Genomic DNA, 12,930 nt, shown 5'->3' on the forward strand with positions numbered 1-12,930 from the left:
CAAAGCGGTGTAATGATCTCAAATGTTACACTGGCCACAGCACTTCCACTCTATTCAGCGAATAAGAATACGAAGGTGTTCTGCTCACCCCACACGAAAGGATCGTTTTTCAGCAGACTCTCTCATTCCAAGAAACAATCCAAAAAATGTCTCGAGTGACCCGATCGACCTCCCAGAAAGAAATCATACAGAACGAAGCAAGTAATGATTCTGATGAATCGATGGAAGATGAAGAAAGTACCCATGAAAGTGTTCAAGTGACTACATCCCGATCTAGAGGTAAAAGTGGTTGGATTGAAGAACAAAACCAAATTAAAGTGAAACCTTGGAAACGTTCTATGGTAAAAGTCGGAGAGTCCATCTCACGAATTGGATATGTACAGCGTAAGTACAGGACAATAATTATTTAGGAATTATTATGTATTTGGATTATTGTCATGAATTATATATTGTGATGATGATTTGATTGGAATTTTGATGATGAATATTTGACACGATTATATTTTCATTAATATCGGAACAACATGCATTTGAATGATTAATATTGGAACGCGATCATACATGATCTTATTTCAATTTATGATGAATTTTTTCGGATTTCGGAATAACAATAATGGTTTTCAATGATTGTTTTCCTCTTGCTACTAGTAACATCCGAAGAACTAAAACAATGGCAAGAGGAAAAGGAGAAGAAAGCAAAGGAGCATGTTGTGATACCACATTTTCAACAATTAGCCATGGAGAGAGAGAGGCAACAACAACAACTTTTACAATCTAAATCAACCACACCACAACAAGCAACAACAACAGAAGGGATTCCCTCCTCGGAATTGGATGCAAGCTCATCATCTGCCAATAAGGACATTACAATAAATCCCTCAAGCAATGAGCAAACCAACCATCAGCAGCAGGAACAGCAACATAAAGAGGAACACTCAGACACCATCAGTGGAGAGCATGCCAACACGGAGCTTCATGAAACACCTCAAGATGCCATCCATTCCGAATCGAACGTTCCCATGGAGGATCATACGTTCAATTTGGAGGGCAATGATGATGGCATGATTGATGAATTCATGAACGATGAATAAGTTTCAATATCTTTTCTCAACAAAGCACAATACATTTAATTTATCTTGCTCATTGTAAACTCCAATTTCTGGTTGCCCAGAATTTTTGAAAAAATTTGTTGAAAAAAAATACGCCACAAAAACTATCGTACGTATTTCATCTTACTTGTTGTTCAGCTAATTTTCATCGCGATTCTTCACTGCACAACATTTTCCCTCTAACAGATGCCAGGTAAAAGAGTTAGAAAGGAGAACCCAAACAAGGAGAAGTCTTTGGCTTCTTTGGCCCAATCCGTGCCAAGATTGAGCCCAAATGCTTTGTTCTGGAAGAAGGGTACTTTTGCCTATGTCAAGAGTGCTGATAAGAGAACCAAGAAGGTTGTTAAACAACAAAAGATCAAGGTCGTCAAAAATAAGCAAAAGGTCGAAGTTGCTGATGACAGAATTGCTAACAACTTCTCTCTCTCCACTGTCAGAACAAAGAGCACCAAGGTTCAAAAGCCAACCAAACTCAGAGCATCCATCACACCAGGTACAGTCTTGATCTTGTTGGCTGGTAAATACTCTGGTAAGAGAGTTGTCTTCTTGAAGCAATTGCCATCAGGTCTCTTGTTGGTTACTGGACCATATCAATTCAACGGTGTCCCATTGAGAAGAGTCAATCAAAGATATGTTATTGCCACATCTACTAAGGTTGATGTCTCTGGTGTCAATGTCCCAGAATCAGTCACCGATGCCACTTTTGCTAAGGAACACAAGACAAGAATGGACGAAACTGGAAAGAAGTCCTGGTTCAGAGCCGGAAAGAACGGAGCTATTTCAGAAGAGAATAAGAAGGTCTTTGATGCTGTTGATCAACAAGTTGTAGCTGCCGTCAGCAAGGTTGAATTGTTGAAGGAATACCTCCAAACTCCTTTCAGACTTCACAACGGTGACAAGCCACACGAAATGAAGTTTTAAATAAATTAATACAAAAAAATGTTTAAATCAATCAAGTTTTTTCACTCTCAACATGTTGCGGATGATTGTTTTGACAAGGAGGAGAGTTATCCGGATGCGATGGTAGAGATTTGGCCTCTTGCATTCCACAACAAGAATCACAATGTGACGACAACACCCAATTCCACTTCATCCTTGAGTGATAACACTACTAATTCTTCTGATTATCAGAAGAATTATTTCCTTGTCCATCGAATGATTCTCTCAGCAAAGAATCAAGTGTTGAGACACTTGTTTCAACTCCAAAATAACTCTTTAGTGACCAACAACATCACAACTACTCCTCCTCATGTGACAGGACCTCGTTCACAACATCACCATCATCACTCTTCCATCAAAGCCAAAATTCAACTTGGCCTTTCATGTAGTGAAATTCCAATTCCTCTCATTCATCAAAAAGAATGCATCCAATCCCTTCTTTCCTTCTACTACACTGGACGATTGGAATTAAATCGAAGAGAACACGTTTCATCTCTTCTCCTTCTCGCTCACATTTACTTTGCACCCGAGATTGTATTATCACTTGTGCACTATTTAAACTGCACACTATTGAAAACAGTTCAAGATTTCACACTTTCCGATTGTTTGAACATTCTTTCTCTCTTTCACATGACATCACAAACACCCTGTCAAAACACAATCATTTCTTCAATGGATTCATGGTATGAAAATGCCATTCTCCAACACCACGAGCAACTACAACAAACAGACTACACTTGTCTCTTTTCCAAACATTTAGCTCAACATCAAAATACCTATCAACCATTCACTTTTAAAGAATGGTCATCATCAACCAATTCATCCCATTCATCATCCATCTCAGATTCATCAACCAATTCATCTCATCCTTCATTTATTGACAAATATGGAGGATCAAATGACATGCATCCATTATGGAAGAAACATGTTCAAGAATTGAGAGAAAAAGCTCTTCAATCTTTAACATTTAATTTTTCATCACTTTGTGCTCGATCTGAATTTTTAAATTTATCTTTTGAGAGAATGCAATCCATGATTCTACAAGTCATTGCTACCACCAGAAACACCACCAGAAATATCACCACCAATACCACCAGAAATACCAACACGAATACCTGTCAAAATCATGAAAATCATCACGACTTGACCCTTCCAACTTGTTCACAATTTTTACAAGTCATTATTCATTGGTTACATTTTGATGATGAACATCGAATCATGCAAGCTCGATCATTATTTTCATTATTGCAAGTCATTAGTCATGCATTTATTGAGAAGAAGAAGAAGAATGGACATGAACACTCTTCAAATCTTTTCAAAGATGATCCATACGTGTCGGGAGTGTCTTTTTCTTCCGATTTGAATACTCCTTCTTCTTCTTCTTCGATTAACACAACAAAAACACCATCCCCAATTTGTGACACTGTTGTTCACATACCATCAGCAACATCTCTTCCTTCTCAGTCTCATCAACAATCAATCACATCATTCTCACCAACAAGAACTACCTCAACAACAAGTCCAGAAATTCAAACAACTTCCCTGATTCAATCCAACAAGTCTAAAATGTCATCTTTTTTAGGAATTGATATGGAAGAAACCAATTCCACAAGTACACCTCCTACTTCTCCTGTAGTTTCTATTCCAAACATGACAAATTCTTCACAAAATAGTTCAACATTGAATTCTCCTCAAGTCATGACAAGTGATGTGACCTTTGGTGCAAATTCCATTTCAATTCCATCAATTTCTACCACAAATTTGAACAGTGTGACCTTATCCACAAAAACACCAATGGAAAGAGACTCTAAAAACACACTCACCACACAACTCCATTCACAAATTGGTTCCTCTTACTCGAACTCTCACAACTATTCACTCACTCCAAATATGGTAAATAGTGGAAATCCTAGCACTACTAGTCGAATGCCACGTTCTCATTCTGCCTTTGTTCGACCTCAAAGTGAACAAGAAAAAGGAACTTTTGGACATTTGAAGCGATTGGCCACACCCTTTAAATTTACATTTACAGAGAGAGATGATGAAAGAGAACCTCCAAAAACAATCTTTGAAGTTGAAGAGGAGAGTCTTTCAGATTGGCAACAAGTTGGAAAGGTAAGAAGAATTTATCGTAATATTGACATTTATTTTGATAATTTTGATTATTATTTATTATTATTATTATTATTACTATTATTAATTTTATTACTATTGTAACTATTATTACTATTGAAATGACATGATGACTTGTGTCTATTATTATTAATATGATTGATATGATTTTGTGTGAAATTGTTTTTAAAAATCCAAGATGGTGACCATTGTTCCAGTGAAACGAACGGAGCAAGTTCTTGTGAAACGAGAGGAAAATATGGAAAAGAAATGATCCTTTTATTGATGAAATCAATTCTGAACGTTTAAATTAATTAATTGTATGATTTTCACCCCATAATACAGATCTTGTCTTTGACTCGCTCGAGTGTGTGTTGAACATGTTGTTCAATCAGTTCGAGCATTTGCAAGAAGTCGCACAAAATCGTTGCAAACCGTTTTAAAAAATGTTTGGAATTTTCAAGTTAAAAAAATGAAACGAAATTACTTTGAGAATCATGAAGAAAAGACACGTGGTGACAATCATCATGATGATGCAAGATTGAATCATGAGGGTCTTCCAACTAAGAAACCAAAAGTGTGGAGACAAAGTACACTTCTTTCCTTTTCTGTAAAAGGACGACAAGTGACTTCCCAGAAAGAGTCACAACAAGCATGTTCATCAACAATCCCCAGTACTGAGTGGTGGTGATGACTGTGACTCAGTTTCTCTTTCCTCTTGCTCTCCTGATAATAATTTAAATAATAATACTAATCATTTAAATAATAATATAAATAATACAAATAATAATACATGTATCCGTTCAAAACCACAAAGAGCACTAGTTGAGACGTTCCTCATTAACGATAAGATTACAGGCACTCAAGTGAAATACATTTCGAATTTTGTCTCACCGCAAGATTCGAAAAGATTATTCAACAAATTGTTGGAAACGTGCACCTTCCAAACCAAGGATTATAACTTTGGTGGAAAAATTGTGACCTCACCACGAAAATACACCTTTCTCACACGAGAAAGTCCACAATTTTTCATTCCAGAACTTGTTCAATTGAAAGAACGCGTCGAAAAATATACTGGAGAAGAGTTCAATGGAGTGTTAGTGAATCGCTATGTCAATGGACAAGATTCCATCATGTGGCACGCGGATAAGGAAAAATCATTGAAAGAGGGCTGTTCGATTGTTTCCATATCGTTAGGACAAGCAAGAGATTTTCAATTTAGACCTCGAAAGGATGTTGTCATCTATGATCAGATCAAGTCGATGGGAGTGTTTGTATCTAACTCCATGTTATCACCAAAAATAACAAAAATTGTACTACAAAATACAACTGGTCAAATGGTTTTTAAAAACCAAGTCATATGTTTTTTATATTGATCTGAATCATTGTTATTACACTCTATTCTCTAATTGAACTTCATTCGAATTATTCACTGGCTTGTATGGATTCAAATTTGAATTGTCATCCGATTCATCACTTTGTAACAATGCTTGATGTTCCTTTTGCAAATCATCCTCAATGGCCTTCTTCAATTTGAAATACATTCTAAAGAAAATATAAGGTCCATAAGCTTGAGCAATGAAAAACACAGTAAAACTGATTAAAAAGACAATTCTCAACTCCACAGGGAAATCATTCCACATGACAATGAACATGGCTAGAACAAGAATATTTCCAATAATTTTGAAGAAAATATCAATCCAAGCAAGAGCAAGCAATGAGTATTTCATACGTCTTCGATAAACGACTCTAATTTTGAGAGGCACCTTTGATTCTGGAACCCAGTTACAGAAGAGACGATAACCAATCATGATGAAGCATTCTGGGAATTCTGTTTGTTTGGAAGAGTCAGCGCACACGATTCAGATCATTCCATATGATCGTCACAACAGAAGAATTTCACATGTTGTGTGTGACACGATGATTGTATCCACCAAATAGATCGTTTTCAAATCATCATTACCACATTTAGTATTAGTCATCATCAGTGTCAATGGAGTATTCATAAATGTAATAAAATAACAATAGAAATAAAAGAAGAATTGAATTTTCACAACAATGACGATTCTCAACAACAATAGTTACGTACCCAAAAATACAAAATAAACATAGACCATGAAAATCTTCATGTAGGCCAAGTTGGTCTTTTCATATTCAATCATCCAAACAATGTTGACAATTGCAACCAAATGGTGAGCAATCATCAACAGTTGAGTTCGAGATCTGTAGATCAATTCCAAAAAGTAGAGAGAGGCACCACCAATTAATACTCCTCTGTTAAACTCAATATGGAAAATGTGGACACTGGTCAATTTGGACAAGTTATTGGAATCAGTGACAAACCACAATTGAATGGCTTTATGTGTTCATAGCACCATGTGTTGTAATATCCACATTTTGATAATAATGCCACAAATTCAAATATTATACCATGGTGATGGATCATGCATTTTCAAGATGTTGTGATACAAAATTACAATTTGCCACATCAACAACATTCACCGCCATCACATCAACAACATGTGTGCATCATCCATCCACCATGTCATTCATTAACAACAAGAATCACCAAACACCACCACATAAATAATATAATCAAACACCATATAAAAAGAACAATCAATCGTCCAATTTTCATTTCACCCTCAGTGCTCATCAACCTACCTGAATAAAATCCAGCAGAAAATGCAATAAAGTAAAACAATGCCTTGACAAAAAACGCATCAATAATTCTTCTCATGAATAATGGTTGTTCACTGTAGGCGTGTCTCAAAATTTCAATAAACGAAACGGTCATTTTCTCACTGGTTTGTACAAATTTGTAATTGGGTTGAACGACTTTAGGATTGAACAAGAGTATTGAAATGACATAACAAGAAACCCATTGAGAAACTCCAATGGCTAAAAAGACCATCATGGATTCATTGGTCTTTTCAAAAGGAAGAGTTATTGTCGTGTTGTTGTTGTTGTTGGTTCCGGGAGCTGTAGTTTGTCCCGCTATGGGTTGCACTCCTGCAACGTGTAGTGCAGCAAATAAAACAAGAGACAAGAGAAAGGAGTGTCCATTGAAAAATCTATGGATGGAGGAAATCATTGCGTGTTGAGTGTGTGTGGGGAGAATGTATGAGAAGAAGAGGAATTGTCTGGATGATTCGAGATTGGTTGGCTCAAGAATTTCTCAAATTTGAAGATCGGAATAAGAACAGAATAGAAACTACTACTACAGCGATGATGATGATGATGATGATGATAGGAAGGTACAAGGTCTGAGATTCAACAATAAATAAATAAATTGAGAATATAAATAGGTATGGAAGAAAATAAACCGAAAATGAAAATCAAAATGTAGAACTCGCTCAATGTTGTTGTTGTTGTTGAATAATCAAAAACTACACGAGCCGCAGTGTATACAAAAGAAGAGGCTCTCTCAGCAATATAATTACGTATGTTTTTGATGTTCTTCTGTATGATGGTGATTCAAAAGTTTTGAGATAGGACGTGATGTTCAACTGACTCGGAGAGAGCTCGAAACAATTTTTTTCACTGACTGATTGCGATATTGAGTTTGACAGATGAAACGAGTCAATGAGGGTATTCTTGCAAAGACGGTACTCGATTGTAATTGGTTTGAGATTCGATGATGTGGAGCCAAGTTGGTTTCATGAAAATACACGTGTAGATAACAAAGAATGGCTCGTTGAGAAATCGATCATCCCCATCAACTAAGGGTTCTCCATCTCACGAATAATCCATTTTCATCTTGGGTCATCCCTTTAGCAAGAGTATTCGGGCTCTCGAAGAAGATTTTAGACTCTTTTATTCTTCAACGGTATTGAAAGCATTCTCTTGGGTATGTTTTCTTGCTTCCTTGTTGAATGTCTCTCTGTCATTTTCGTACTGTTTTCCAATACTTGGAAGAACGGCGCTTTCTGGATTGGGTTCTTTCATTAGTAATTGAATTGCTTTCATTCAAATAATTAATAATGATTATGAATTAATATGGATTATTTCAATGAAAATAGTGGAATATTAATTCAGATTTTAATGTTATCCACAAGTTGTTTCCAATAAATCAATGGTATTACAATTAAAATTCAAATAGTGTTGTCATAATTTTGATTCAAAAATTGTACCAAATATTCATTCAACATACTCATCAAAACCTGAGAAATATTGACTGCTGGATTCCATTCCTTATCTAATATAGTTAGACAAATCTTTCCATCAGTATTTACATTGGGATGATAAATAGGTGTAACTTATATCAAAAAAACCAATTTCAAAAATTGTTGACATGGTCATCAAATTTAAAGATAAATACTGCTGCATTTCAATGAACCTACCAAAGTGTACTTTAGGAGAGGTGAAGGGATAGTCTACTGGAAAGTTGATTTTTAATTTGAAGACTCCTCCTTCATAGGGTGAATCGGCCTTTAGTGTTCCGAATGTGGCATTACAAAAAACCAATGATATATTATTGTTTAATAGAAGTATGAAAGGACGATCAGAACCGATCAACAAGACCATGGCATCAATTGTTATTATTATTATTATTAGAATGAACAACAACAATGGTGTATTCGAAATACAAACTTACGGGACCATCAATGTAGGCATTCCAATTAAAAATATCCTCTCCGACTGGTCCTGCCCGTATGCCCTCCAACGGATTTTGTTGAAGTTGAGTCAGATCTTTCATGATTCTTCGTTGGGCCATGTTGCAGTTGTTGGCGTTGTTGTTGATGATTTGATGAAATCGAACACCGTTGTTGTTGTAATTTGTTTAAAGGTAAGCTTGAAGGCTTTTTTTAAAACTTGAGTTCTCTTCTCGACATTCCGAATTTCAAAACAAATTTATTTGCTGGAAGAAAGAGATGCAACATTAATTCTTAATGACAATGGGTTTCTCGTACCACCTTGTTTTTGGTGTTGGGTCCTTGTGTTCCATTGCAAAAACGACGTCGCCCTGAGTGAAACTCTTTTCCTTGTCATACAATTCAAAGAAAGGTGTGTCATCAACATCTTCGAGAGGATCCGTAACTTTCATATTAACAATAAACACAAACTTGTATCTCTTGTAATCAATATCTTTGACTTGTAACTTCTCTTGAAGTCTCTTTTTGACATCTCCCAGTGTTTCTTCTTTTCTAGCAATAAGAAGCATGGGATTTCCAAACAAACGATAACCAGATGTCTCTTTACAGATGTGTTGAACTTGCAACAAACGATGGTCATCAATGTTGGTGTCTTGTCCAAACCAAATGTTATAATCAGCGAGAGACATTTCCTCAGCTCTGAGATATTCGCCTTTTCCAGATGGGGCTGATTTAACAAGGTCTTCGTCATTGACCAATTTGGTAATCTTGGAGCCTGAAATGACAAGCAATACAATGACAGAGTTCTGCATTTCTTTGCGTTCAGATAGCTTGGATTCTAGCATTTGTCGAAGTTCGCCCATCTTTTGTTCAGGATAAAGAAGGAATTTGAACTTTTCAACATCTTGACCCTTTGTATTCATCCAAGTGACTAACAACTCCTTCTTGTTTTCGACATCGTGAATTGGTTCATTCAAAACCTCATAATACAAAATTTTGGAGGGTGATCCTGTTTGTGCAATTTGAATCATATCCTTTAAGGTTGAGTTGGCATTAGTTCTAAAAGGTTGATCTAATGGGTGTCCACTGTATGGATTGTGGCCGGTGAGTCTTATATGTTGGCCATCCACTTGTAGAACACGGCCCAAAGCTTGGCTTACTTCCGGATATTCCATATTTTTCAATAACTCTACTGTCATGACAGTCTTTGAGGGATCCTCCAACTTTCTAATTTCAACAGAGACACGATTGCTCAAATATTCATAAAATTCTTTAGCTGTTGGAATTTCAAATTGCTCCATATTGAAATTTGGTGGAACTCTTTGAACAGTCAAAATGTCTCCATTTTGGAGTTGGGCCTCCTTAAAAGTGCAATCAATATTGACATTCTCGATCATCTTGGGTTTGATTTCCTCGACAATTACAAGGTCATCCTCTTCAGATGCATTGACAAGCTTTTTCAGATTAGGAATAAAGCTACTAATTGTTTGGTTAACTTCTGCATACACTGATTTACGATAAATAAGTTTCTTTTGTTGTGGATCGTATTCCTTGATAAAAAGTAGTAAATATTTGCTGAAAGGTTCAGGGAACCAGAGAGTGTGTTCAACCTCTTCTTCATTCTTCACAACACCAAATGGCTCATTGGCGACTTCAAGATATAACTCTACACAGCCCCCCAGTTGTTTGATTTGCGGATATCTTCTCTCCAAAGAAACCTCGTCGTCAGTAATTTTCATTGGAAGATCACCAGGACGATATGTATGATTTTGTCTCTTGGTCCATCTCCAAAATCTTTGACATTCCGGTTTGATTCCATAAATGAAATGAAGACGTTCTTTCAATTCTCCAAAAGTGCCTTCTTTTAGGAATTTGATTGGGTCAACTTCATCAATATCTGTGAGACCTGTTCCATGTTTCTCGACTGATTGTTTGATGTTTTCGTCTCTCACAATTTTTACGTTGCAATACTTGGCGGCCTCAAGCTTTTCTCTCTTCTTTCTTTCCTTTTCATCTCTGTCCTTTTGGAATCTTTCCTCCAAGTGTTGTGGAATATCTTCAGCTTCAACGGGAGAGAGCATTTGAGTAATTTGAGATTTTCTAATATAAAGCAACATGTAGGCATTGGTAAACTTTTTGTAGATGGAGTTTGTGTTGGAATTCAACCAGAAAAATTTGCTCTTCTTAACTTCCCCTCCATAGTTATCATGAACAGCAAGATTTTCATTGACCTCATAAACCTTCTCGTCATCAAACTTGAACCAGCGCTCTTGGTTTACAAATGGCTTCGCAAAGTTGTAGTAGTGACCTCCTGACACGTCTCCACTGTGGACAAGAACGGCAAACAATACAAAAGTATTGTCTTCCTTCTTTTGTTCAGAGTCCTCGCTTAAATACTTCCCTAAATCAATTTCTGGTGGAAATTCATATCGATCGTTAATCTTGTACATGAGATCTCTTTGGAAATCATATTCAAATCTCTTCAAGTGAAGCATTAGTACTGGTGGAAATTTCAAAAATATTGTTCCCTTTTTGGCATCTTGCAATCCAAAACCTTCGGCTTGATACTGATTCTCTCCCTGTAGAGTTTCCTCCAAGATATATTGATCAAAGGATTCATAGACATTTCTACATCCTTTGACGTTGAGTTGCAAATCATAGAATGGTTCTTTTCTTGATGATTCATAGTCAACATTAATGCACTTGATATAATTTTTGCACATTCCTTCAAACAATTGTCTCATCACCTCTTTTTGATCGGTCTTTTCCATTTTCTTTTCCAAATTGTCAATTAATACTCTTGCCAGCTCTTGGACATCATGTTGCAAAAAAGAATCGATTGTATCCCATCCAAATGATTTAGTTAACTCTTTTGTATCGACAGCAGTTTTATCAAATTGCAATCTATAAAAAACTCTCATCAAAGCAAGTGGAATACTATCCTGTGGTTTCTCATTCTCATCGATAGGCATCTTGTAGACAGCTTTTCTGAAATAAGTTAAAAGGTACAACGTTTGTAAAAGTGAGTTCTAAAAACAGTGAAAAAATGTTTTCGCTAATCTTTAACATTTTCCAAAAGTAAGTACTTACCATATAGCATGTAGCTCCTTGATTTTGCAAACCAACAAATCCTGTCTCCTTTCTTGAATCGTAAGAGATTGGATCAACCAAGTATGGTTGAGTACAGATATGGACAACCATTTCGAAATATACAATATTATCGACCTTAAAACCTGTATCGCTATTGAGTCGTTTGAGATCTAAAAATTCCTTAAAACCCCAATCATTATCAGCAGGTCCAAATTTCTTTTCAGCCTCTGTTCATTAGGAAAAAAGTGTCAACAGTTGTTGTGGTTGTAAATGGTGTGTAAATGGTACAAATTGAAATATAATGATGTAAATATAATATGACCATATGAAAACAAACCTTGTGAAAATGATTCTCTAATGTCCTTTTGATTCAAAATAGTGATTTGGAATCGTACAAGCTTTACATCAGTGGATTGGCAAGTATCCAAATATACGCTCACAAAATTGACATTGTTACCGTGCGGAAAGACAAGTAATCTAAACTTGTGAGGACCCGCCGTAAATTCCGGTGAGTAATGCTTTGCAGGCAATGTTGAGAAATCAACCTTCCATCTCCACTTTTCAGTGTTTGCATCAAAAGACTTGACATGATAAACACCTTCTTTTGTAGGGTCAATAGGTTCGTAGTAAAGTGCTGCTTCTTCCAGCTCCTGTTGCTTTTGAATTGATTTCTTTTCTTCATCGGCTTTATTCACTCTGAATTGAGCCATGTTCAATTCTTCATCGTAAGCATCTTCCATTCTTTCATCATCGCTATCTGAAAGATCATAATCTTGATCATGAACCATGGTAGTATGATACTATTATTATGTGATGACTGATTGTGGGTTTGAACCTTGTTCAAAGATTGATGATGGCAATGATAAATACAACAACAACAAAAGTTTCTTGATATGATGGAGAATAATATTTTAGAGAAAAATTCTTGATGAAGATCAATCCGATCTCAATAGGAGTAATATCGATCTTAGTTAGATTGATGTTGTTGTTGTTGTTGCAACACGAGATGATTCAATGCACACCAACACAAAGGATGATGTTGAGGGAGAACGAGATTAAAAAATTCAAGCGAAACGAAACGCAAA

At 36.1% G+C, this 12,930-nt stretch overlaps 6 protein-coding genes across 6 annotated transcripts; 3 read left to right on the forward strand and 3 right to left on the reverse strand.

The window, feature by feature from the left end:
* Positions 1-146: 146 nt before the first annotated feature.
* FDP41_011026 (uncharacterized protein) lies at positions 147-2,030 on the forward strand (the record flags this gene model as incomplete). The annotated part of the gene is made up of 4 exons (XM_044701390.1): positions 147-384; positions 649-948; positions 1,172-1,218; positions 1,296-2,030. 4 exons carry the CDS (start codon positions 147-149, stop codon positions 2,028-2,030), a joined length of 1,320 nt encoding a protein of 439 aa, XP_044567761.1.
* Positions 2,031-2,048: 18 nt separating this feature from the next.
* FDP41_011027 (uncharacterized protein) lies at positions 2,049-4,434 on the forward strand (the record flags this gene model as incomplete). Its single annotated transcript, XM_044701391.1, has 2 exons — positions 2,049-4,163; positions 4,360-4,434. The coding sequence occupies 2 exons, from the start codon at positions 2,049-2,051 to the stop codon at positions 4,432-4,434; spliced, it is 2,190 nt and encodes a 729-aa protein (XP_044567762.1).
* A 198-nt stretch (positions 4,435-4,632) lies between these two features.
* On the forward strand, positions 4,633-5,536 carry FDP41_011028 (uncharacterized protein; the record flags this gene model as incomplete). The annotated part of the gene is made up of 2 exons (XM_044701392.1): positions 4,633-4,841; positions 4,978-5,536. The coding sequence occupies 2 exons, from the start codon at positions 4,633-4,635 to the stop codon at positions 5,534-5,536; spliced, it is 768 nt and encodes a 255-aa protein (XP_044567763.1).
* A 15-nt stretch (positions 5,537-5,551) lies between these two features.
* On the reverse strand, positions 5,552-7,254 carry FDP41_011029 (uncharacterized protein; the record flags this gene model as incomplete). The annotated part of the gene is made up of 3 exons (XM_044701393.1): positions 5,552-5,991; positions 6,250-6,516; positions 6,825-7,254. The coding sequence occupies 3 exons, from the start codon at positions 7,252-7,254 to the stop codon at positions 5,552-5,554; spliced, it is 1,137 nt and encodes a 378-aa protein (XP_044567764.1).
* Positions 7,255-7,976: 722 nt separating this feature from the next.
* On the reverse strand, positions 7,977-8,877 carry FDP41_011030 (uncharacterized protein; the record flags this gene model as incomplete). Its single annotated transcript, XM_044701395.1, has 4 exons — positions 7,977-8,122; positions 8,314-8,418; positions 8,504-8,591; positions 8,758-8,877. The coding sequence occupies 4 exons, from the start codon at positions 8,875-8,877 to the stop codon at positions 7,977-7,979; spliced, it is 459 nt and encodes a 152-aa protein (XP_044567765.1).
* A 165-nt stretch (positions 8,878-9,042) lies between these two features.
* On the reverse strand, positions 9,043-12,633 carry FDP41_011031 (uncharacterized protein; the record flags this gene model as incomplete). Its single annotated transcript, XM_044701396.1, has 3 exons — positions 9,043-11,784; positions 11,846-12,072; positions 12,183-12,633. 3 exons carry the CDS (start codon positions 12,631-12,633, stop codon positions 9,043-9,045), a joined length of 3,420 nt encoding a protein of 1,139 aa, XP_044567766.1.
* Positions 12,634-12,930: the final 297 nt, after the last annotated feature.

The sequence above is a fragment of the Naegleria fowleri genome (genome assembly GCF_008403515.1).
Source record: "Naegleria fowleri strain ATCC 30894 chromosome Unknown tig7, whole genome shotgun sequence".
Classification (NCBI taxonomy): Eukaryota; Heterolobosea; class Eutetramitea; order Acrasida; family Naegleriidae; genus Naegleria; species Naegleria fowleri.